Source organism: Ornithodoros turicata, unplaced genomic scaffold, assembly GCF_037126465.1.
Source record: "Ornithodoros turicata isolate Travis unplaced genomic scaffold, ASM3712646v1 Chromosome37, whole genome shotgun sequence".
In the NCBI taxonomy this organism is placed as follows: Eukaryota; Metazoa; Arthropoda; class Arachnida; order Ixodida; family Argasidae; genus Ornithodoros; species Ornithodoros turicata.
The window spans coordinates 1370405-1397200 of NW_026999367.1; the positions used below are offsets into that span (position 1 = coordinate 1370405).

The 26796-nt window shown below is 46.3% G+C and overlaps 1 protein-coding gene across 1 annotated transcript; it reads right to left on the bottom strand.

Moving 5' to 3' along the window:
* Positions 1 to 1341: 1341 nt before the first annotated feature.
* Positions 1342 to 26001, bottom strand: LOC135373979 (uncharacterized). The gene is made up of 9 exons (XM_064607001.1): positions 25876 to 26001; positions 25401 to 25545; positions 24972 to 25105; positions 22064 to 22223; positions 17198 to 17328; positions 15680 to 15809; positions 11273 to 11406; positions 1976 to 2095; positions 1342 to 1358 (listed from the first exon to the last, which is right to left on the bottom strand). The coding sequence occupies exons 1-9, from the start codon at positions 25922 to 25924 to the stop codon at positions 1342 to 1344; spliced, it is 1020 nt and encodes a 339-aa protein (XP_064463071.1). The 5' UTR covers positions 25925 to 26001.
* Positions 26002 to 26796: the final 795 nt, after the last annotated feature.

A 26796-nucleotide genomic window follows, 5' to 3' on the forward strand; every position in this document is an offset into this window, starting at 1 on the left:
TCCAGTGGGTTTTGTTTAAAGTCACTTTCATTGATACACTGCTCCGTGAATAGATGCAGATTATCTCCAGAGGTCCGTGTATGAATGAACATTGTGACAAGCGTCTCCCCTCGGGGACTCGAGAAACACGCCCTATGTAGGGGACTCGTTTCCTGCGAGCCCTTTTATGTGTTTGTATACATTTCGTTTTGAGCCACTAATGGGTTTTGGATTTGTAACATTCTTTATTTGTGACAATTATCTAATTCTGGGAAGTATCCTTTGTAATTCGCTCGCTTCAGGATTGGAGCATTTCGAAGACCTTCAGTAACGGACCAATCCCGGGGCTGAGAAGTGAGAAATTTACATGTTTGATTTTGTTTGTGCAATTTGTGGGCGGCACTCTTATTTAGAACAAAAAGGCAGTCGCCCAGGTGTAGGGGTCTTGTGATCTGATCTTTTCCGGACTTTCTTGTCGGAAGTCGTCTTGCTGTATATAGATACTGCTGTGTATAGAACTTGTTCTGCTGTGACCTGGCCTGGCCTGGCTCTCTCTCCGCGAACCGGACTCGCGTCGTCCCACCACCACCCTTCACGACAACTCTCTTCCCAGGAATCCGAGGAAGAAGTTGACTGCGGTTATGTAAGCAACGAAATTAAACAGGGAAACACGGTAGTCCTGGGAAAATCGCGCGCAAAAAAAAAAAACCTCTCTCCGTCATTGACTCCCTGTTTCCTTCTCCGTACCGCTGTGCGCGCCAGCTCTAATTGTGCATTGCCACAGGAGGACGTGTCGAATATCATTTCTTGGTTCTCTCACAATCATCTTAAAACCAACAGCGCTAAAGCTAAGGTAGTTTCGTTCGCTCGTAAAAACAATGCCACTATTTTTTGCAACTCATGCATTGATGAGATAGGCCGTGTGGACATTATTTGTGATCTGTGTGTAACTTTCGACGCCAAACATCCATTTCCGCGAACATGTCATGGCAATTAGGTCATCAGCGCTACGAGTGCTACACTCCGTGGGAAGAAAGAAAAAGGAGTATGGGAAACTCCCTTGAGGGTGTCCACGACCGTCACACATATGACTTTTTGCTCCCTTGCTAAAGGTGTTCCCTGGACTCCCTTTCCTTAGGGTGTTCCCATGGCACCCTTCCTGCAGGTGTTCCTTCACTGCCCATTGCAGAGAACGCCAATGCATTCTGTTCTCCTCGTATGAAGAAGAGCTGCGTGCGTGCACGTAGTTTTCTTTTGGCTTTTCATTTTCCTCCGAAGCGGCTGCTTCCGTTCATCTCTATCTGGTTGCTATGTTTCATTAAATACTTTATCATTCTTGCTACTGGCACGTCTTGGGTCACCTCAACTGGCGACTCCACCTGCAGTAACCCAGCAAAGAGTGGCTGTTGAAGATAGCACTCGGAGGTTTTGCAGCTCGGGAGTGTTCGTTCCCTCGAACGACAAGTGGAATGTGTACCCAATATGGTTTGAAGCAGCTGTTCCCGTGGCTAGGTTCACCGAAGACGGGACAAATGCAGCCTGCTAATAACGTCTCCGACTCACGAGCTTTCCAAACATTTGTGCAACCTATTTGCATATTTCAGGGCTGACCAGCAGACTTGCTGGTCATGATACTCCCAAAAGTAGTTTGAACGCCTCAAACTTTTCACGACAAAGCAAGGTGGTACGGAGTCAGTAAAGGATTTCGTGCAACGCCTTTCGGCCATCATCGCTCACTGTGCATGTGAAACTGAAACGGATGTTCGTGCTTGCTCATTGCTGACAGCATTCATTGTTTGGTATGCGAGACCAACGCGTTCGTGCCAGATTGGTACTGGAAAAGGGGCTGACGCTGGATAAAGATGTTAACTTGGCCGATAACGTCAGAACCTAAAACAACAAGGCCTCTGCCCTGCCTTCCGCGAAGCCTTCCGCAAAATTGTTTACGGATTTTCTTATTTATGAAACCGCCGCATGCACTCGACAAAGAGCTTACCAGCACAGTTTTTGTCATTGCCGGACATCAGGCCTCTAGAAATAATGCCATGTTCCTGTTCGTACTTCCTTAAGCACACATCTTCGGCATCGGATATAGTTTTTTGATTGCACTGCAAGCCTGAAAACGAAAAAGACGACATATTTGGGTACTCATAAAGCAATTCAGAGTCCCCCTTTTATAACTTGCCTAGGGAATATCCCTTGTTAGCAGTTTGACTTGTCCCACATAGATATATCAGAGGTAAAAACCGGCGACGGATAAAAGCGCGGATATTCTTTGCTGCTCTCGTTAATTGCCTGCCAGCCTTATCCGCAGTGCCACCGAAACGTTAGCAACAATAATAAACAAAAATAACGGAGTAACGAGACAAATAAAATAAGTTCCCTACATGTGTTGACGGAAACAAAAGTGGATGCTTTTATTTGTTTTGTTTGTTGAGTGCCTCGCGAAAGTGTGTGCCGGATAGAAGCCTGGTGCTTAGCAATGTTGCCAAATTCGAAAGCGTGTCAGTGCTGCAGATTGCATCACTTTGCGTGCAACCGTCGGCGGCTTGATTGTGGCTAGAGTCAGGCGGACGCCGCTCTCTGGTTTTCGCGATGGTTTTCGGGGGGATTGTCCTTGACTGACAGATTGCGACGGCGTGGCGTTGTCAAAGGCCAATGTCTAGACTGCTGGGCTGTATGAACGCACAGTTGACATCGTGTAACTCTCACCGAACTTGTCACTCGGGGCATCCGTGCACAGTTGGCATCCGCCGATCAGTCATGAAAGTGCCGGTATGCAACAGGTGGGTATTGTATGGCTTTCGAGCACGTTTACCAAATATTAACCATGACCGCGCTTCCAGCACAACCAGCTCTTGTAGTTTGCTCAGACGAAGAAAACGAAGCTCTGTGCATCTATACTGGTAAATTAACCTTCTGTGGTTGGGTTGTTACGTTATCGTGGACTTCCGTTTAGTTTTTCTCAGTGTAAAACTTTTCCTGCTTTCAGACTTAAGTGTCCTGGCGAAAATGACTCAGATAAAAAGGGGCCTTTTCGAGAAACGGGCGCGTAAAATCCTTTTTTTTTATTCCAAAATTCCAAATATATATAAAAATTAAGAAATAAGAAATATTCCAAACGTTTGCCTGTTTCAGCGATACCCTGTATGAGCGATACATAAAATGAAAAAGGCATTAAAATATGAAAAAAAAATCATACCAAATACAGCAATGGGGGACACCTACAGCCAGCGAAATCATGCCTCGAAGTAGGAACAAAATTCCGCTAGAAAGCATATTCGCTACTTTCTATATGACAGAGCGTTCGACATGCTCGCGTAACTTTGCGCTTGACCTGCTGACATGGATGCATACTAAAGAAAAAAAATCGCGTGTGGAATCACCTGCGAAATAATGCGGACAGCATTTCGAGTGTACAGCGGCGGGGCGCAGAATATATTCATTTAATAATCCCGCATGAAAGTATGGTGTTTACAATGAGGATGGAGTATATGGGCTTTCTTTATCTTTCACATTTCTGTAATATAACTCCGACTTCAGAACACAAGACATCTTGCATGACAGCGGATGGAACTGCTGAACGACTAATCCTCAATTAACATTAACATCCATTAGTTCACTTAATATATGTGGTGTGGGAGGTGTCATGTCGCCGTGAAACCCGTTGATAGCACCGGCGCAATAAGAAAATCAGGCTGGGAGCAAAAGTGTGCTCACCCGTGCGCATTACGGCCTGCTAAGGAGCTACTTAAGTGATAAGGAGCGCACTGTTGGGGCTCAGTTGGTGGCGGAAGTTTATGTCTCATGCAAGAAAATAAACCTTGTTCGTCGTTCTGTAGTTGTTGTGTTCGTCTTCTTCGGGGTTACGGCGGGTCGTATTCGAAATCACCACGGGTTTGTGGGCCGCGGATCCCACAAAATTGGCGCCCAACACTGGTGTTTTCGACCTGCCGTACCATTCCCCCGGGGATTCCCCGTGCTGATTTGTTCCCGTCAAATAAGCACACAATATTGCCGAAAGCAGCACACAATATTGGGCCCATATTGGCTGGTTATTGACGATACGGGTGCAATATGGGGCCAGTTTCTCCAAAATTGGGAAAATCTTGGCAATATGGGTCCCATAATGCCCAGTTTGAGCCAATATTAGGACAATCCTGGCAATATGGGCCTCATATTGCCTGTGTACACCCCATATTGACTGATATATGAATATTAATTGAAATACAGAAAATGGCACGTACTCGTGTTGCACAAATGCCCAAGCAGCATGGCAAGATTGGACGTTGAAGCGTGTGGAATGCCCAATTCAATACATCGTTACATCCAGCAACTTCCCGCAGATGATACAATCGACAATCAACAATCCGAAACAATCAACACACGTAGCAATCCCATTGTAACATTCACTAGAACTCGACAACTCAACTTTCCACATACTGGAAGCAGCCGCCACCTTGATTCGCGATGCCAATGCCACTAGGTCGAACTGACTGAGAGCGAGCGTGGCCGTTTGAGCGAAATCACGCGTCCTACAGCTAATGCGTATGCGCGACAGTAGGAACGGACGTTTCATACGCCCCCTCCCCTTAAATGTCTCTGGTTACTCAAATGATAGCAGAATTGCGGCAGGTCAAGTAAAAAACACAATGTTTGATAGCAAGGGATGGCTCCTGTAAAGTTAGGTGCTTTCAAGTTAATGCAAGCAATGTAAATTGCTCTGGCATATGACCGTCACCGTCAGGAAAGTGTTTCGCTCCTTTGTACTCTCGGAGCGGGTTGGAAATTTTTGGTTTATAGACCGTTGCGATCCCAATGAAGGCTTCTGAGGGATGTTTGGCACTGGCAATTCCGTGGGACTGCCCGTGTCCTTCAGCAAGACGGGCGTAGCACCCGTTCTTCGTTTTTGCGGCCATGCAGTGTTGTTTTTCTGTAAATCTATGGCAACTTGGATCAACGAGATTTGCAGAAACGAAAAATCAAAAAGGGGGAAGAGAGAAATAATATCAGTTGTGAATGTTAAACCGGATAAAGCTTTATTATTACACGGACTCCCCGTTGGCGTTATCACAGAAATATGGGCAACATTGGCGCAAAATGGGCTTGCCAAGATAGGCAGCCCATATTGGTCCAATATAGAGCCTGGTTGCGCTCCCCATATTGGTCCAATATTGGTAATCTTGGCAGCCCATATGGGTCCAGTATTGAACAAATATTTGAGCCGCAGCACTGTTAAGCTCAGCGGCTTTGTGGCGTAGGTCCCAGCCTCCGTTTCTCTCTGAGCATATTGAAGCATCAGTTTCGGGCGAGTTCCTCCCCCTAAACTATGTGATGCGTATGCGCGAAGAGCTTGCAGCCCGAACGCAGCATAGTGATGAGAGCCTTTTGGAAAACGTTCGGGCGATTCAGGAACTGTATGGGGGAACGAACCGTCTCGTAGAGGAAAAAGAGGAGGTGACACGCATTCACGTCTCTGCCGGAGCGAACAGCGATAAGAGGCAGGTTACTTCGAACCGTGCTGTATTTTCTGATAATACAGTGGCCTCGGTCCAGCTTGCCGATTGCAAGATGACATCGTGGTGCGCGTTCAGGGCAAATACGCTGCAGGTTTGGTGGACACCGGAGCAGCTGTTTCCCTGATCGGCGACACCAATCCTCGATTGGTGTCGAGGCGGAACATCTCGGTACGGACGACCAGAAATCGCCTAAGGCTCGCCTGTGATGCGGTTTACCTGCCGGTGGCGCGATACGCCTTACTTCGACCGTCGATGAACATCGGGTCAGACAACGCTTTGTTTACTTCCTTGGAGTGACTGGAGCAATGATCCAGGGGCGCGACTTCATTATCCGTAGGGGACTCATTCTGGACCTACATCTCGGAGGATACCAGCATGCATGGAGCTGTACCTTCTATCAATTACTGGAGTGGACGACCCCTGGTGCAGGGCGACTGGCCACGGCAAAACCGGGAACCGACTGGCAACAGCGATGAACCAAAGCAGCAAGCCGCTGGAGTACCTCGCCTCGCTGGACCATCACAGCACGTTGGTGCATCACGGAACAGAATACCGAAAGCCTATAGTTGCAACTGCTGCCTTGGATGAGGGCCTGTGAGGATTTCCAGCTACCTCGGGGCAACGGGAAATGCTGGAGCAAGCATTGCTACCATCATCATGGATGTTTACTGAAAAACCTGGTTTGACCGATCACTTGGAACACGTCATAGACACCGGCGACGCAAGGCGTTGGAGATGAAATCCTCGGCCGCTTAGCGTTCACAAGCGCAAGTTGCTCGATGCTGCGCTTAACGAGATGATCGAGATGGGTGCTGTGAGAACCCCCGCAGCCCATGGGCCTTTCAGCTGGTACTGGCTCCGAAGAAAGATGGAACCACAAGGTTGTGCGTATACTACCGTCGGTTGAACGAGGTGAGCCTCTATAGGCTCGATCATGTACACGATGGGATCAGCCCGTGTGTCAACAATCTCGGACTGCAGTCAAAGATTCCTGCAGATACCGATAGTACCTGATTATAGTACCTGATGTCGAAAAGACAGCATTTACCTGTCATAGGGGACTGTTTGAGCTCGTCCGGCTTCCGTTTGGACTGCCAAATTTCCCGGCTAGTTTTTAGCGAATGATGGACGAGGTTCTCGGCGATGCGAAGTACAACTTCGCCCATGGCCTATATGAATGACGTAGTAATTTTCTCACGTTCATTCCAGGAACACCCTTCACTGAAAGTGCACGTTGGGACGCATGCAAGCCTGCTGGTTGACAGTCAGTCCTCGAAAGATGCAGTTGGCGAACTAACCCAATCGACCCTGCTCAGGGTTGACAGTGGAGTCCGGCACGGTAAGGCCGAACGAGGATAAGCTGAAGGCTATCCTAGACTACCCTCGCCCGCAGGATGTAAAGAGCTTGCAGCGCTTCCTTGGTATGATTGGATTTTATAGACAATTCATACCGAGGTGTTCAGCATGACAGAGGCCATTAACTTGGCTATTGCGGAAAGGTGAGCGCTGGTCAGTGGGGAGAAGCACAGGAGAATGCATTCTCCGCTCTGGCGGAAGCAATAGCGCAGATCACCTGTCAGTATCTCCCAGATCTTAATCGCCCATTTGTAGTGCAGACAGACGCGAGCGATTATGGACTGGGTGCAGTGTTGTTACAACAGCCACGATGGTGAACTTCGGCCTGTGGCATTTGCAAGCCGCACGCTGACGTCGCCTGAACGAAACTACACCGTGACGGAGAAAAAGCGTCTAGCTATCATGTTCGCACTGAATAAGTTCAACATGTATCCGGATGCTGCGAAATCTACAATCCAGACTGACCATCAGGCACTCGCCTGGCTGAGTAGATTGAAATCCCGCCCGAAGACTTGCACGTTGGAGTCGGACGTTGCCACGGTACGACCTCTCGATCGAATATCGGAGGGGGACCTCTAACAAGGTGGCAGATGCGCTGTCTCGTGCACCTCTGCCCATGGAGGACGTCGTTACCACGCACGAGCTCGTAGTCGCGGTTGGACAAGCCGGAACGAACAGAGAGCTGGCGTGGGGACACGTCGTGAGCCGGGAGGACATCATCTGACACAAGTGAGGTAGGCACTTTGCAGAGCCTCACTTTAAGTCAACTTTAAGAAAAGTGAGTTTTTCAAACATGCAGGACAAGTGAGGGTTGAGTTACAAGTTCATGTTACAAGTTACCTTCTTAGGGCGCGTATTTGATGGCTACACAAAGACAACAAAAGCAGAGTCCGTAGCACGGATAACTCAGCTTGCCAAGCCACACAATTTGCACTCGCTTCGTGTTTTCCTTGGTCTGGCTGGACACTTTCGGGCTTTCATCAAAGACTACGCTAGGAAAACAAAGCGCCTGACTCTTCTAACACAGAAACACGTACCTTTTGTAGGGACAGCAGAATGCGAAGCTGCGTACAAGCAGTTGGTTTCTGACATTTCCTCCGATCCATTCCTTACGCTGCCAAACTTTAAACTTCCCTTACAGGTACATACTGACGCGTCATACTATGGAACTGCTGCTATACTCTATCTCCGTAACTGTACCGCATCTACTCACCAACAATTGCATGTCATAGGATAGTACTCCTACACCTTTACTAAAGCTAAACTCAACTATTTCTGCGACTGAAAAGGAAACACTTGCAATCCTTGTGGCCTTGAGGTACTTTCAACCTTAACTGGATGGGAGAAGGTTTCACCTTGTCACAGATAGTGATGCCCTTACGCATCTACTTCAGACAGCACGACCGAAAAACCGGATAGAGAGGTGGATAAGAGCTCCAGCATTATGACTGTGAAGTCATACATCGTCCTGGATGACTTCTCCAGGATAGGGACGCGCTCTCAGGGCTATCGCACAACCACAATGTTGACCATCTCACAGTCTTCAACACATCGCAAGACTTGAGCTTCAAAGACGGCAAGTACTTGGTTCCACCGTCGCTACACGCCACGATTCTTTCGCTTTATCACGACACTCCCCATTGTGGCGACGGATTCACCCGTACATATGCAAAAATTAAGCAGCGCTTTACTTGGCATGGAATGATGGCATATGTAACCTAATACGTCCGATCTTGTCATATATGTCAACTCGCAAAAGCGAAATTTTAGCCACAACCCGATGTAATTACACTCTTCAGTGCCCTTCGAAGTCGTCCACATTGATTTTGCCTAGATCCAGAAGAAGCCAGAGAGTACGAAGAAAACTGAGTCCTTCCGACTGGCCATCGACCAATGCACACGGATGACTGCAGAGCGAGTGGGAAAAGAAAATTAGCACACCATACTAGCCCTTTTGAGCCGACGCATGTTTCAAAACACCAAGACTACAATATCCGATAACGCTTTCAAGGCTTAACGGCTTTCAAGAGCAAGCTCCTACAAGACTGGGCGAACCAACGTGGCATCACACTCAGATATGCATCGCCATACCACCCTGCGGGAAATGGTCTTGCCGAACGAGCAATCCGGGATAACAAACAGTACATCATGTTGTACCCCGAGTTCCCGGAAGGCTGAAAATGTTGTCTTGAAGCAGCCGTTTACCACCACAATAGATCGGAAACAGCAGAGCTTGGATGCTCACCCCATTTTGCGGCTTCCGGTGGGCAACAGTGCTCCATGCAGACAAGAACTTGATATCCGCGATGGCGTACAGCTGCATGAGAAACGCACTACTCCTCGTGAAGAAATGAGCTACAGACAATCAATGAAGATGTCCTACGATAAGCGCCATTCGACCAAGATCCCTGTGCTACGCGTAGGAAACCTGGTCATGGTACGCAAAGGTACCCCTGGTAGGGCTCGTGCTATCCACGGCCCTTACACCTTCCAAAATACAGCTCGCAAAAACGGAGTGCTCATTGTATACGTAGCGCCTTCCGGACATTCTGGATGTGCGCAGCAAGTAATGCCATCCTCTATACCTCATGTGTACCGCGTGTTTCTGGCGCATGAGTACAAACGCCGTCTCACGATCTCCATGCGCAGCAAAAATATTTCGCGTGATTCCGAATACCAGTCAATAAATTCCCTTACGCAGCAGTGCTATAATGGGTCAGCACTATCATTCTATCAAAGAAGTGCAATAACTAGAACCCGTGACCGTGAGGGATCGCACGTTAGGGAAGAACGCGTTTCTTGCAACCGCTGGCAAATCAGTTTGTTTTGAAACGTCGGGGAGCGAGGACGAGTCTGCTCGGTCTTTGAAGAAACTCGTTCGACGCTTTCAAGATTAGAGTCATTTAAGGTCCGTATTATATCTATGAGGTCGCATAGTCGGTATTCGTCCGCACGACGCATTTTCGTACATCTTCGCTCTGATTCTCAATGGTCCTGATCACCGGCAGGCTGGACACGAGTGATTGACGGAGACAACGAACTTTGCGCTTCATACGCGAACGTTGATGCGTGAATTAGAGAAGCCTATATTGCACTTTACACCTGGATTACACAGGCAAGTAGGCATGTTTTCCAGGTAAGGTATTTCGGTTGTTGGATTTTTTTACGTTGTATTTTCTCCTAGGTTACGTCCAGGCGATGTCGTAAATGGGTGAGTCAATCATCTTCTGTGGTTGGTGTTAGCTTCTGCGGGAAGAACAGCAATCCAAAGGTGTGAAAAAGATAAAGAAGCGTGACCACAGATAATAGTGAAGGAGAGATGCAGTGGTCAGCGTTCATCATATACGTTGTGCCCCGTGTGTTCGGCGTTTGTGCATCATGAGTCATGACAATGCACGCTCGGGATGGACAAGCATCACCCCGGAAATTGATGTAATTTTTGAATATCGATCGAACCAACAGATGGACCAACAGATTGTTCAAAGGTATTTCTTTGTGATATTTATCGTACAGCGTAGCTTTCTGGGGCTGTTAACATAGCGTAGAAGGGGGAACCACCCCGACGGGTAGGTCTAGATCGCTGCGCGCTATCCGTTGCATGTACCGCATATGATGGCGCATGTACCTCTTAAATTTAAAAGGTACATTTAAAAAAAAATGTACCTCTTGGCCAAGCGGTACTTAACCGTTACATATGCGTTACCTGGTTTAGAGTGTAAGACTCATTTCCACGGAATTTCGGCAATTTATTTCGTAATTGCCATAGCATACGAGTGGTATTAACTGCTATACTGAGTAAACGTAACCACGGGGAACCAATTTACGCAAATAAAACATTAGGTTGCCTCGGAAATTTCGGAGATCAATTCAAGAAATTAAGTTTCAGTCAGTTGAAATGAAGTAAAAATGTTACCAATTTACGGCAAAAGTCATTGGCAGAAAAAAATCCCTTGACCGCATGTCCCTCCAGGGCCGACGTTTTTACTGTTAATTTCTGTCATGCTTGGTGGACCACACTGTATATATTTCTACACATTGTGTCTTCTCTAACGTGTCCAGGAATTCTATTCAAGAAACGAGTGCTACTTTTCGGCTGCTTAACTAAGAAACTACTAGAGAAGCAGTACCTGTTTCTTACTCACGTAGCAGAAAGGCACCATTTGCTTCTTTTATCGCTCGCTCTAAATATAATTTCTGGACACGTTAGAGCAAACACCCTGTATATAAGCGCTATGGAAAATTTATATTAAGTCTACGTTACGGCGTTTTTTTGTTCGCGAAGTAATGTGTTGATGTGAACTGACACCAGTCCTGTATTAGAGCGAACCCAAAAATGTGGACGTCTTTATCACGGATGTCACGAAGACGCTACGGAGGACAAATTACGCATCCAGCAGTCTTGCTACTGCGGTACTCACACTTCGAGGTCGATGGGTCACATGCAGCCAATATTCGCTTGCTCCACATTTCTTCGGATCTTGCGAGAATCCAAGCATCGCATCCTTTTTCTACGAGTCGAAGGGGAACGCAGTCCTTGCCGTAAAGCAACATACTGGAAGAGATGGTCGAAACACGAATTCAATTATTTACTCGTGGTTGTAGCGCGATCAAGTCATAGACGGGGGGGGGGGGCAATATATACACGATACGCACACAACACAACTGCAACGTGTTTCACCAATGAACGTAAATGCAAAGATACGTAAATCCCCAGTGCATAAGTCACGCACTGCACATCGGTACGGTCAAAAGTATACAAAATATATCAACCAAATTCGTTATACGGGCGTGATTTAACATTAACATTTATCGCTGTTGGAAGAATGACAAGAGGCCTGGCAAGGGACCTCGCGATGAGCTCTGTTTTAGAGCCTTGCTGTGTGTCGCGCGAGAGCCGCTTGGTCCGTTGAATTCAATTCAAATTCACCTATCTCATCTACGTTGCATCACGTAACAAAAATAATTATGCCTCTTCCTAAAGACGAAGAACAGGCGCAACACAGGTATTGTTCAAAGATTCAGGTAGTCCGGCAGAACTACCCACGCAAAACACACCTCATGCAAAACATCATGCCAGACACCCCTCAGAAGCCTTCGTTGAGATAGCAATACCTGGACATGCACATGCATGTCTTCGTTTCGCATTTGGGGGATGAAAATAGGCGATGGAACATTTTTTGACCAGGTTCAGAACTGATTAGAAGGGTACTATGCTGCATAAAAGCGCATGTTTGAACGCTACGGCATAGATTGTATGAAAATGCATGAATATAGTGCATTCTTTCAATAATCCGATATCGTCACCTGCCAGAGCACCAGCTTATCCAGGAACTTGCTCCGTTGCACCGTTGTCGTCGAATAATTTGTTTTCGTCTTTATCCCCTTAATATTCTTGTACTGCAGTATATTTGTTGCTTCAATCGTACACCCAGCAAACCCATTACTATCCCTGGGACATCTCTACAAGGTCGCGAACGTCCTGAATATCTCGACTATCCATAGGATATGCTATGGGATATCGCACAATTCATTGCGTTTTGGGCTACTCCAGTAAACCAACAGATGTCCCTGGTATGTTGGAAGGATATCGCGCTCTGGATGTTTGAATGTCCCATGACAGGTAGCCTGCAGATCCTAGGGATGTCTATGGGAGATCCAGGAAAGATTTGTTTGTCCTTATAGAGAAGGTAACCTGAATTAAAAACAAGTAGTTGATAGGAAGGGATGTCAAGAAAGTTATAGGGTATACTGTGGGTCGATGCAGGAAACACAGGAATTGCGAAGATACATCGTCGTCACCGTTACAAATGGTTTACGCCACGCTACACCTAACGAACGTGTGTTGTAACGATTTGTATTTCAGTATATGTTCCATCCAGCTCGCAAATAGAGGTTACTGCGGGTTTTCCCAAGTGGTCCAAGTGAGGCGGGCAGAGTTCGGCACTTATGCTGGCGTGTCCCACGGTGTTGCTGTACTGTGATGAATCCTGTTAGGTAATGTTTTGTTCCCAATAGTATGAAATGGGTTAAAACACACAATAAATACTATTTGCTGGTACACAGTTGCAGTGGTCTCTACGCACTCTACAAACACTAAATATGTGATGCACAAAATTGTTAAAAGCAAAATATGTACGATATTCGTAATCTCCCGTATATATCCAAATATCCGTGACAGACGTCGCAGGGACTTTCAGTGGATCTACAAACATGGCAGAAATGGTAGTCGCTGGGATATCACATGGATGTAAAACGGATCTGTGCCAAACTCCAGTGGATATCCAAACGTCCCGGGCGAGATATCTTACGGATATTTGGTGGATGTATCTTGTTTGCTGGGCAGTCCCTACTGTCCACTTTGCGAAATTGGTTCGGCTTTAAAGTGGCTCGAAGCACACACACTAACACATACGCGAGACGTGCCTGGATAACGAGGGTGTTTAAATTCTTGTTATATCCCAGAAATCTCGTAATATCTCGTTATATTCTCAGACATATGACCGGGACAAAACGAAAGAAAAGAAACCTCTTCCACTGCGGCCACTTTACTTCGCCTCTTCATTTATCGACAGTGTTGTGCCCGTTACTCGAAAACGAAATCCCGATATCGTTACACGCACCTAAAAGTTGCGCTACCGTTACCTGTAAAAAGTAATGCGATACTTCATGTGTACTTTTGAGGAAAGAAACAAACAGTATCGTTGATGGCGTACTTCAAACGTCTTAAAATAATACATAATAAAATAAAACAATATCTCAAAATAATAAATAATAAAAAAATAATATCTCAAAATAATAAATAATAAAAAAATAATATCTCAAAATAATAACTCGAGGTCCAATGGGTGTTACACGTAGGTCGCCTGAAGGCTAAAATTTGGAAAACCGTTTTTTACAGATTTACTAAAGCCTACTCGATATCCTGCATATATTTTCCTTTCCTCTAAAGCAAATAAAGCACGAAGCAAGTCTACCGATAAAAGGTTCAACAGCTTTGTCACAAAAATAACTCAGATTGCCCGGAACGAGAAGCTAGTAAACATATCATATTGTGCATTTTCAAATTGGACGTCGACTTCCTTGACGCACAGATAAAGCTTTCCCACCAAGGCGCATAGTAGACATCTAAACATCACGTCTACTGTTTTGGTTGGATGGTTGGTAGCAGGCCATGGTCCCTCCATTGCAGCGTACAAGAAATGGCAACGGTCAAGCACCTAAGCGTACATGGTGCAATGTCATGTGGAATGTCATGACTGTCTGACTGTCATGTGAATGTCAGCGAGGACGGTTCCAGAATGCAGTAGGAGTGACGTCAGTTTGAAGAAAACTCCCACAACACACCAAATCTTCAAGAAGCTTAATCCCAAATAGGGAACACGTGGAGGACAGTCTCTTTGAAAGATAACGGCCTCTGTGCCCTCCTTTCGGCTATTTGCCCGGTCTTCGCAGAATGAGTTGTGATATCGGACAGCTTGTTCAAAGGCAGGTACAGTGGAGGCTTAATGATAGGTCGAACATGAGAGAAATGATCGCTTGATGATTGCCGCTTGCGTTGATCCCGTCGTGTGAATGTGTGTATGAGTGAGCACAAATGTGAGAGTGAAAGGAGGATGAGTGAGAGAGTGAGGCTGGTTTAGTCCCTGCCGATTACGCTCCCCGAAAGTCGCTGGGGAGGCGTGTTAGCTTAGCTCAATTGGTAGAGCCCTGGACCGGTAATTCAGACGATGTGGGTTCGAGTCCTACAGCTGGCTAACCTTTTCAGCGACTTTCATCTTTCATCGATAGGTCGAAGTCAGTTGTCGCGAACCCCACCTCGGAAAGTAGCGGCAGCGCTCAAAGATCGCGCCACCGCAAATTTGTAACGGTTTTTCTTTAGTTACCAGTTTAAAAAAGTAGCGCGACCTCTACTCCGCTACCGGAAAAAGTAACAGATACGGTACCGCCGCTACTAGTAACGGCGCTACGTACAACACTGTTTATCGGTACCAAGACGGGTGTTCACCCTTCAGCGGGTACAGCTTGGGAAATAATTGTGGGAACACTGCGGTGTCGCGTTCGTTCATTCGAGCAACACTGTATATAGTAGCAAACAGGAACAGACACATGCTGGCTGCCGTGCCGGGGAATTTGCGTCCTGGGCAGACTTCTGAGGGAAGGGAAGTATGTCGACATACGTCTCACAGCGTCCGAAGAGAACCCAGCAAACACCCCAATGACCTTATTCTCGTCAAACTGTGCGACCTCGATTACTTTGTCTTTGCCAGTCATTTGTTGTTACGGGAAGAAGGCGCGACCGTCAAGGGGGATGACCAATGGCAGACAGAGACACAGTAATCGAGGCAGATTACTTTGTCGACAATAAGGCCTCAGGCAGCACCACCAGCACCGGTATTCAAACCCGGTCTCGGCGTGACCTAGACAGCACGTTAACCACACGGCCACGCGAGCTGCCCTCTTTCCAAGCAGCACAACATCTTGGCCCAAATATTGGACCAACATTGATTCACCCTTGATTCAACTTTGAGCCAACATTGGCAATATTGGTCCAATATTTGACTCTCGAATGTTGTGCTGCTTGGGTTGTGGGGCTAAAATGCAAAGGAAACCGTGCGCAACCCGCATCCTGTTATTGCAACCCTCTCTCGCTCTCCCACCGTTCCCATGCAGTTTTGCCCTGTGCCATTTCACAGTCGCTTTGTGCGCTGCTACGCGAATCAAGCGATTAGCACTAGAGCTCTGCACATAACAGCTTGCCTTCGAAAGCGCCCTCGGTATGATAATGGTGCTTCGGTGCCCTTATTTCACTGGGAGGTAACACTTACCAACATCTGGTCGTACCGGGAACCAAATCTGTGGGTTTTCCGGTAGTGAGACCATGTTCTTGTCTGTACCTCGCATCGCACTCAGCGTCGGCCTCAGAAAATCTCTCAACCATATCTTCTCTTTTGCACTCTGGTGCAATAGAGCGAAATATTATATCGAGATGCATTCGTATACGCTTCGAAATAAAAGGCAGTGCTTTGCATTTGCGTAAAAAATAGTATTTTTGCCCATTGAGTCGTTGCGCACACTCGATACAGCGCTGGGAACGAAATGCTTTTGATTGAGCAAGGTTCGTTTTCCCCTATATACTTCGCAAAAGAAGCAAGGTCACTGCATCGCCCTCTACTACATTTCGAACAAACACGGGATGAGCGGTAAGTGGATTAGCTGCAAATCATCATATTCGCGGTGGAAGCGATATGCCTACCTATATACCTTAAACATCTTCATTACGCTTTTCGCGTTGCCTGTTCGTGGTTCCATGCCGAATTTTGTGATCCAAGTACGACGTATAAAAAGCCAGGAATCGTGCGAATATACCGTAAGCATACCTAGTGCGGGCATTCGGACACTTTGGCTCTAAGTGACCTTAACAGGAAGTGAATAAAATGGCGAGCGACACCTGTGTTTCTCAACGAGGCGCATGACAGCCTTCTGTAGTTGCGTCTGGCTCGGTTCATGTAAAGCTCCAGTCAAACTTAATAGTAACACAGGAGAAAATTCGGTCCCAGTTCCCAGCGCGATAACAGTCACCCTTGGGACACTGGGCGAATGTTGAGTGATCAAAATCCTTGCGTTACACTAACGAATAATTCTGTTCAATTAAGATTTCCTCATTACCCCAAGGGTAGCTGTAAACGCGATCGGGAACGAGACCACATTTTTTCTAGTGTTATCATTAAGTGTCATACCTCATGCTGTCAAGATTGGGTTAAAAAATGTTGCCAATAAAATCTACTTCGAGGCATCAGAACGGCAGTTACTATGTTGTTTTTGATGGTTGGCAAATTCGTAAAACGAAACGAATTTTGGAGCTAATAGGCAATTTTAGCAGACCATAGGTAAGGTTATAGTGTATATCGGAACCCAACACAGTCGCGTGTGACTCAGAATCTTATCAACTGGTTGGTCCTCATGATGGACACCTCATGATGTAATATTTCCTTTCCTTGACTGGCGGATGCCGTCACGACGTAAATCACTGGTCGCAATAGGGCAACAACGTGGGAGAGCACACTCGACTAATCCGTCTTCTGTACTTTGGCTTGACATGATTCCTTTCTGTCTCACGTTGGTTGGCACTTTTCGTCCCTTTTCCTACTCTTTTGCTTACCAGTCACGTTTATATCATGTTAGTTGCTTCGTGAAAATGAAACTTGGGCTGCTTTTGAGTCGCGTGTGCTCTGGTTGTGCCCCGTCTCAAACGTTTTACGTCGCGCAGAGAATAAAACACTGTGGTCGCTTCGCTAGGTCCTGTCCGGTTGTTACAGTACGTCGTTTTCCATAATATCGCTTACCTGTACAGTTCCACTTAGATGCTCCACATTCGGTTCGTATATTCTCGAGAAAAATCTCAAGAAAATCTGGATCACTGCATCCGTGTTCTTTTAGATATCCCAGAACGCAATCCCTGCTGTATTCCATTACACTGGAAAAGGTAGCATGTAAATATTACATAAATCAGAGATTATTCTTAACATACTGAGGGCTAATAAGTTGTCACGTCGCGGTTGATTGCATCTCATAGAGTAGACAGCAATGTGCGCGCTTCGCAGGAGAGAAAAACAGTTTCTCTCTCTTTTTCTCTCTCGTTCTCTTTTTTCTTTCTTTTTTTTTTGCATTGAACCGCTGGCTACATCAAACGTAAATCGTCATACTTCAGCGGACCCGACAACATCACTTACAACGCACAGGGTAACCTTGACGTCTGGTCACGCCGAGCGCTCTTTTATGTTTACAACACATCTTTGTAACAGGGAGCCCTACCAACTACATGGAAGGAGGCGTTGTTTGTTGTTCCTGAAATCAGGCAAAACCCCAAATGCCCTGTCCTCTTTTCGCCCAGTGAGCCCGACAAGTGTGGTTAAAATTACGGAGAGAATTGTTTTGCGTCATCTCGACTGGTGGCTCGAAAAGCAATTCCCTCACGAAATGGCAGGCTTTTGTCGCCACCGCATTTCCACGGATGCAGTGCTCGACGTCCTCTCAACAGTCCAACATGGTAGTCCACATCGGAGAGTCCATAAAAGGGGAAGAAGTGAGAAGACAGAAGAGAGGGCGGATGACCAAGACTCGTCACAGAACCGCCTGGAGCAAGAAGTCATCGCTCGGACGGGGAACCCGGAACAACTGGTGTCGAGAGGCCCGAAACGGACTTCAGACTGGCAACCTCTCAACAAGCAGCTCGACAGCGTCCATCAACACTGTGCCGTCACAGATTGTGCCCCAAGGACAACGTCCAATTGTGGTGAGCCGGCAGCCTGTGCACAGATCTCTTGTGTTAGATTAAATTGTGTGCCCATTATTTACTGGTGTTGGCCTCGTTTCTTCCACAACTACCCCAAAGGTACCCCTATCTCATGTGCTGTCGTTCCTACCGGGAGCGGTCATCACAATGTGATGTTCCTAGGAAGCGAGGTTCTAGAATCACTAAATGGGCTCCCCAGATGTGCCCATCGAGCAGGCCAGTCGTATATTACTACTAGCATCTTCTTTGGGTGTGTATGAGCACCCCAGGAGTGACAGCGGCCGTTTAAAAGAATGGACAGCACGACATTCTTTGAACGCCCCCACCCGAGCCAAGTCAACTGTTGACGAACCAACGTCTAGCACGAAGATATAGTGCGGAGCAAAGCTCTCTTTTTAGCAATTTCCCTGTTTTCCCGGACTTTTCCCAAAGCAGGGAACAGCCGTGGCCTGCGAGGGTAGCTGGGCACGTAAACTGAAGCGACAGATGGGAAGAGGGAAGGCGATCACGACTTCACACGAAACCGCCGATTCCAGGAAGCCGTTTCATTACTTTGCCGGCTTTTCCCTAAGCGAGGGATGCGAGTGGGAATGGCGACTGGAGAGTCCATAAAGGGGAGCAGCTCCATAACCGGAGAAGGAGAAGGAGAAGTGAGGGCGGACGACCAAGACTCGTCAGAGAACCGCCTGAAGCAAGAAGTAATCGCTCGGACGGGGAACCCGGAACAACTGGTGTCGCAAGGCCCGAAACGGACTTCAGACTGTGCAACCTCTCAAGAAGCAGCGACAGCGTCCATCAACACTGTGCCGTCACAGATTGTGCCCCAAGGACAACGTCCAATTGTGGTGAGCCGGCAGCCTATGTACAGATTCTTGTGTTAGATTAAATTGTGTGCCCATTATTTACTGGTGTTGGCCTCGTTTCTTCCACAAACTACCCCAAAGGTACCCCTATCTCGTGTGCTGTCGTTCCTACCGGGAGCGGTCATCACACTGACATAATTTTTCCTATAAGCTAAATGTACTGCGAGAGCTGTGTTAAAGGAAATACCTCAAGGTTAGCAGACGTTTCGTGCAAGCGGCCAGGACCTTCAGCAAAAAATATTCTGAGAACGAACTGCATTGACACTCAGTGACTTTTTCGAGTTATTAGTTGATTCTGTTTATGTATTTCTTGCATGAAGCTTTTGAAGCTTTGGCTGCTGTCAGTTTTGTCCTCATCCACGTGGTTCACACATAGGGGGCAGAAATTAAGGGTCAGATGGAAGATACACTTTGCTTCATTATCCTTCTCTACTGAACTGGTGCACAGCACTCGTGCTGTCTCACTGCGGAATGACATCATCACCCTTGCTGTCTACAAGTCAGGTAGAGAAGGATTCCAAAGCATGCCTTGTGGCTGCTCCTTAAGCAGTGTTCACACCGACCAACAGGCCAACTTAGAGGCGGTGCCATCTACGTATACTAGGCAGCTCCGCAGACAAACAATCTCGCATCATCTTATTTCACCAAGAGAACAACATTCTCTTAAGGAATGCCAACAGATGCTTCTGTGGCTTTGACCTAACAACTATTGTTTTTCACAGACACCTGCACAATTTGTAACCAATGCAATCTAATTATAGAGAAAAAATGGCTAGGAAGCAAGCGAGCTGGTGAAGATGATGCATAATGTAAAACCCCGAGACTAGGGAACACGAAAGGACAGACTTCGTGTTCCCTAGTCTGGGGTTTTACATTATGCTAATAATAGTATTATGGCACTATAACACAAATAAAATTGTGGTGCGTGCCACCATTGGAAGTGAGGGCAAGTCATGTGACAATGCTGCCAATGCACAACCAATTTCTGAAGGTTTCGTTCGGTGACAGATTCCCTCCAATTTGAGTCGGTCATGAATGTGCAGTTGGTGCAGAAAGTTGGCCTGTGTGAATGCTGTCTTATCGTTTGTTACCTTTGTTTGTGTGACAGACAAATGAACATGCGATAGATACATCAAGTGAGCTGAGTAAGATAGCTTTGGACACTTCTCTGTACAAAAAATGTGTAAACTGAAACCAACTGATAACTTGAAAAAATCACCCGTTGCCAACATAGTCTAGTTTTTAAATATTTTTCACTGAAGGTTCAGAGTTCCAATACGTAAAACAGACGTTCCAAAAGTGTCCCAAGTAAAATTTAAATGTTAAATGAAATTAGAAATGAGCCATTGCCTGCACAGTCCATGGCACCGCACTCTCAAGTTTACGGATCTAATCTGCACTAATGCAACCCAGCCTAAGACATACAGAATTAATTTGCCAGTTTCGATTGGTTTTCAATGGTCTTCACTTTTGCACTAAAATACAGATAGCATGTTTGTGTTCCTGCCTCCAGTGTACGTCTAAGCCTTGGCATTACACACTCTACAGCAATACATAGCGTGACACAGCGTATTGACAGTTCAGTACAGTGGATCAATTCTACGCACCTTGTTTACTCACAGCATATGAATTATTAGTGGAGTCTCCTAAATGACAACTGTTTTGACGCAAGAGACTCATTTGATGTGCTTCGAATGTGGTTCGAGGAACATACTAAATCAGACAGGGAAAGGACGACATTGACATTAACAGTGCGACAGGACATACTGTTCCTTGTGTGACAGTTTCCGAACGTTCAAATTAACAGTTGTTGCCCTCTTGCTTTATATGGCGTAACACATTCTCCGAATGTCTGTCTGGTTTTAACTATAACTTCGTAACGTTCCGTCTCATCTACAGTCCAAGGGTAGTCAAATTTGACCCACCCTTGCTTGTAATCCAAACACGTAGTAAAGAACTTCAAAATTACGTGCGTGTTCCAACCTAACCTTGTTCTTCAGCACATTTCACCACCCTCCGCCCTGCCCTGTGGGCGATGCGTACAAATTTACAAATAGCCGCCGTCGGCGTCGTACAGCAAACGCATCGGGTTTTCGGGGTTTTCTGCCGCCGCTGCCGCCGCTCTTCTGTATCGGCCAGGGTTTCGAAATACGCGGACGGTGCCCACAAGATGATTCTCTCTTGGAAATATCGCAGGCCCCGTCATGAGGCATTCCCTTATACTTCCTTAGAGGTAGATTGGATTTTCTATCCTTCTACATTTGGACATCAGGATTGTGTTCTGCGATGCTTTTAAGTTGAGTTAAGTTGGATTTTCTTCGGTTTTTTCATGTCTGTGCTGCAACTGTATTGTCATCTAGCAGAAGTTACCTACGGAGGTAGTGCTGCAAATCAGCGCAAACTGCGTCTGTTGCAACTAGTTCGATGTCTATTGTACCCCGTTTAAGCGTTTTTCGGGTTATGAAGTCCAGAGTGGACTGAATGAATGATCGTGTCCGTAAACAGCAGTTTTACACTGGAAGAAGCCTAGTGAACTTATTCTGCATCTCCGTGAATGTAACAATTGTAAACCCTTCTCTCTAAAACGTGTTTTGTACAAAGAAAATACCACTTGGCAGGCAATCCTCGGGAAACTACAGCGACGACCATACCTCTAATTGCGTAAGCAATCCCTCTGTTTTCTTCGTCTTCCCGCTTCGGAAGTTTATGAATCTATAGGGTTTTGTCATGTATTGAACTTTACTGTGTATGAGAACTTTTTTTGTCAGTGTGTTTGTGTCTCGTCCCTGTCTCGGGTGTGGTACCTCTCATTATTCTGCCTCCGGAAGTGCAAGGACCGAAAGCTCAGTCACAGTAAAGCTTCCCATTGTCTCCGGTGTTTCTCAGTTACTCGTCCATTCAAACACGTAGTATAGTGCAACGCACGGGAAATACATGAGGAATATTTCCTGTAGCCAGGGGTAGAACTGGATGAACACAGTTTTCATCCACATTCATTACCATGCTGTCGCAGCGCGACTTGAACGGCCGCTTGCACGCGGAAAAGCGCTTACCAGCAATGTTCTTTGTGCATCTCTTCCCGGCTCAGATCTCTAGGTTGTAGGTCTGCACGACGTTTCGGGCCTGTTGGTTCGTGTGCTTCTTTATATCTTTGCTCGCAAATGAGCCTGGCGTCTGATAAGGTTTTATCATTGCACTGTGGTGGAGGGACGCCTGAAAACGAAAGATGTGGTATAAGCAGAGCGCCCCAACAAACATGCGTCAAGGATTTAGAAGAGATTGTACTCCATAGGATTGTACTCTGTCCCAAATGTCAGTGGCCCTCTCCGTCTTCCTTTAACTCTCCTCATCGGATATTCGAAATTTATTTGAGAATCCCTCAAAAACGTTTAGTAGTAGCTTTCGCCAATCTCAGACCAATAGGAGAATATTTCTTGTCAGAAGAAAACGCTGCGTTCAACGTCCGTCTCGCACCTCCCCCTCCAATATTGTCCTGTTTTCGTCCTTTTAATCTCAACCAGGTGTACATTAGTCCTCAATCTTTCTACTTCAGATGTAGATCATATTGGTACGCGACCTGTATATACAGGGTGTCTTTTTTTTATGCGATACAGATTTTTCATTAAAAAACTATAAGGGCTATAGACATGCTGTTTTCACTTCTATCATCTTTGGGCCAGCGGACGTTCTTGGCCAAATGTTGCTCGACCGGCAAATGACTAATTACCTAAAAATCGTTAATTAACTTTCTAATTATAAGAGATTCGAAGTTATCCCAATGAGAACATATGTTCCTTTCGGTTGCCTGATATCGAGGCAGTTTTCAGAACAAAAATTCGTTAGGTGGATCGTCCGCAAAAAAATCGTGAAGGAACACCATATTTTTCTTTATTTTGTTCATGGCGCACCTTCGGAGACCCGTCTTTCCTTCACCCCCAATGCGAGAGGGGGAAAGAGCACACTGCCGCCTCTTGCGTCCTGGAAAAAGATTAACAGAAAATGCAGCCCAAGATAAGGGCAGTTCCGACAGCGTCGCCCTATACATGTGTTTTTGTTTTGTTTCCGCAAGTTAAAACTCTTCTTCGACACACGGGGCGGCACTGTGGCGGCATCTTCGACGCATGAGGCTCCTTCACCATCTCACATTCGGAGTGAAGGAAAGACGCGTCTCGGAAGATGCGCAATAAAGAAAATTAAGAAAAATGGTGTTCCTTCACGATTTTTTTCGGACGATCTACCGGACGGATTTTTGTTCCGAAAACGGCTACGATATCAGGTCACCGAAAGGAACAGGTGTTCTCATTGGGGCAACTTTGTAGTTTTTAAATTAAAAATTTAATTAACGATTTTAGGTAATTAGTGATTTGACGGTTGAGCAACATATGGCTAAGAACGTCCGCCGCCCCAGAGATGATAGAAGTGAAAACAGCATGTCTATAGCCCTTATAGTTTTTTGATGAAAAATCTGTATCGCCTAAAAAAAGACACCCTGTATTGTCCGCTGGCGGGACAACGCAACCTAAAAGTGCAAATACCGAAGACGGCAATACAAACAACATAGACAGGCAGCAATCGAACTTCTTTTTTACCCACGAACGACAGGCTTAGAAAACAAACTACATCTCTGACAAAATGACAAACTACATCTCTCTGCTTCAAAGTCCAAAGGCCAATACGCATGAGACTTTTTTTCCCTAGCGAAACGACGCACACACGCGAAGGACGCCAAGCGTGTGCAGCGTTTGCGACTGCCCGAAACGCATGGAAAGTCTCTAGAACGTGCGATCTCGCGTGCGACGCCGTACCCGATTTTATTTCTTTAAAACCCATGTTGCAGCGATACGGATGTCGCCTGGTCGTCAGAAGAATGAATATTTCATTGCCTCGAGTGTCCTTAGAGTCATTAAATAAGCTTCGCTTCAGAGAATCGACACTGAGGTCCAAGGGAGAGCAGGAACACCATCTTGTTTCCGCACCACTCCTGTACCATCCCCAGTTGAAGGTCGAAGACGACTAATATAATGCTCACTGTGCGATAGAGAAGCGTGCATGATTATTGTGCGATAATCCATGTATTGTCAAGCAGAGCGTCCCGAGGGTGTCAAGGAGAGCTCGAGGCCTTCAACCTTGATGAGCTGCTTTCAAGAGAAATGAACATTTAACCTGCGTACGATAGATGGCATCGTGCACTAAAGTACGCGTTCGCGTGGCTACCGTGGTGTGGAAACAAGATGGCGCGTGCTAGCTCTTGGAACTCAGTGTCGATACTGTGAAACCAAGGTTATCTAGTGGCTCTAAGTGTCCTAGTGTGATTGCAATTCTTCTGCAGGCACTTGACGGGTGTGCGCGCCAGGAATAGCAAAGTAAAACAAATTAAAGCAGGGAAGTGAGGGAGAGAGGATGAGTGAGGGACAGCCTCGGGGACGTCATTTCATATGCCAAAATTGCAGAATGATGATGCTCTGAGGATCAGATTTTGACATCCCCGGGATACCATCCCTGTCCCCGTCCGACGACCTTAGAGTAACCCTGGGATGATTGTTTTCTGAGGTGCTGTGAGGTTCTGGGCAGTTCCGGGCTCCGAGGCCGAGTGAACTGAACTGTTGAACTAATGTGTTGCTCGTCGGTGAACTTGTTCGTTCAGTTCGCTCGAATGAATCGTTCAATTGGAAGGGTTCGTTCAAGAACAACACATCAGTGCGCCCAAACACTCCCCCCCAAATGTCAGTGACACCCCCTTTTTCACCTCTGTACCCCCAACAGGATTGTCCTAGCAATTTCTGCTTTAGGCACATGTGGGTAATGACATGTTAAGCTCTAATGACGTAACTATAATAGTTACCCCATTTTTTTCAACACCCCTCCGTTCTTGGTATTCCGGATAAACCACTGCTCGCAATTGAGCCACGGAGGCCGGTAAAATCGCAAAGTTTTCGGAACCATCCCTTCTGTAATACTCACACTTCGGTTTGGACGATGGACAGGTTGTTTTCATTCTAGTCTCTATCGCCGTACCAGAATGTAGAACAGTGTCGGGGTGGCACCCTTTTTCTTCTAGGAGTTTCGGAACGCAATACTTGTTGTATTTTAACATACTGGAAAAGATAGCATTTACACAGCCCTTAAATGACAGAGACCTTCTGATGGGCAACGTAGCCTGACATAGCCTTCGATCGGGTGTATTTAAGGTGACCTACGACAGATAAAGCAACAAACAAGATTATCGGGGTTTCCGTCTAGGGATGCTACATTTACATTAGAGTGGTTTTCTGTTCGCTTATTGTGACCTTCCATTAGCGTGGCCTTCACTTCCTGCGATGGGTAATACTTTTTGTTTCCTTTTGATGGCACCGCTCTAAGACCATGGCCTGAACATGAAACAGCGCTTACCAGCAGAGTAGTTCCACATCCCCACTTGGTTCAAGTGGGTCACTAGGCTTTCGAGTATCGACGCCGTGTTCCTGGTTATATGTTTTGTAGCAATCAGTGTTCGCGTCGGATATTGTTGGGGCGTCGCACTTTGCTTCAAGAAGGCCTGAAAACGAACAATATGATATGCGAACACAGAGGATACAAAGCAGACCTCGGCCTAGATCTACAGTGGAAAGGTGTAATTGCTAATATTGTCATCATTCATCAAAGCCGTATCGATTTTCTTAATCGAATCTCAGAGCAAAAGGTTTATTCCTCGTCTGAAGTTCGGTTGAACCAGTCGATCTCTTTTTTTTTTTTTTTCATGAAGTGGACTGACACCAGTCATGTACTACACTGATTCTAAAATGTGGATATCTTCATCACCGACGTCACGGAGACTCTATGAAGGACAGATTATGCGTCTAGCAGTCTTGTAGCCGGTTGTACTCACAGTTCCAGTCTGATGGTTCACATGCAGCCTCTATTAGCTTGCCCCACATCTTTTTTAAAGGCGCAATATTCCACTGATCGCATCCTTTTTCTGAGAGCCGTAAGGGAATGCAAGCCTTGCCGTAAATCAGCATGCTGGAAGAGATGTATACAAACGAATTGTATTGTTTACCGTTATTTACTTTTGGGCTGTAGCGCCACGAAGCCGTATACGTTGTGAGTAAGAAGTAGTCAATACTTCGAATGAATGTAAACGCAAAGACACGTAAATCCCCAGTGAATAAGTCATACAGTGCGCATCGGTACGATCAAAATTAGACGAGATTTACTAAAGGAAATTAATTATGCCGACACGAATTAACGTTGGTAATTATCACTGTTGAAAGAATGACAAGAAGTCTGGGTGGGCGTCGCGCTGTGCTGCTTTTTGCGGCAGATGTCCAAAAGAACGCACGTAAACACCAATGATTCTAGAAAAGGATTGCTTCAGCACATGATTATGCGTCGCGCGAGAGCTGCTTGATCGGTTAAATTCAATCCGGTCACGGCGGGCTCCGGAGGTGTTGCTAACACCCTGTACTCGAACAAGCTCGAAATAACGGCCGTCCACAACTGGTTTTCTGGACGCTTGACGTGTAACCCTATGTCCTCACGTCAGCCACGGTCATTCTGTTCATTTCTCTGTTTGTTAACTGTACTTGCTAGCTTTGCACTGCGGCTAATACCTTGGGACGTTGATGTCACCCCGAGAGTCACTGTTGGTATCGAGCCTTAAGCGTGTCACATCCCAACGCCGTGTCGATAAGAGCCAGCAAATACGAAAGAGGAACTGACTGTGATGATCCATGCTTACATAATGCAAGAAATTTACAAGTCATTGCTCATAAGTTTGCACCAACAGTTGCCGATTCCCAAAGTAGTA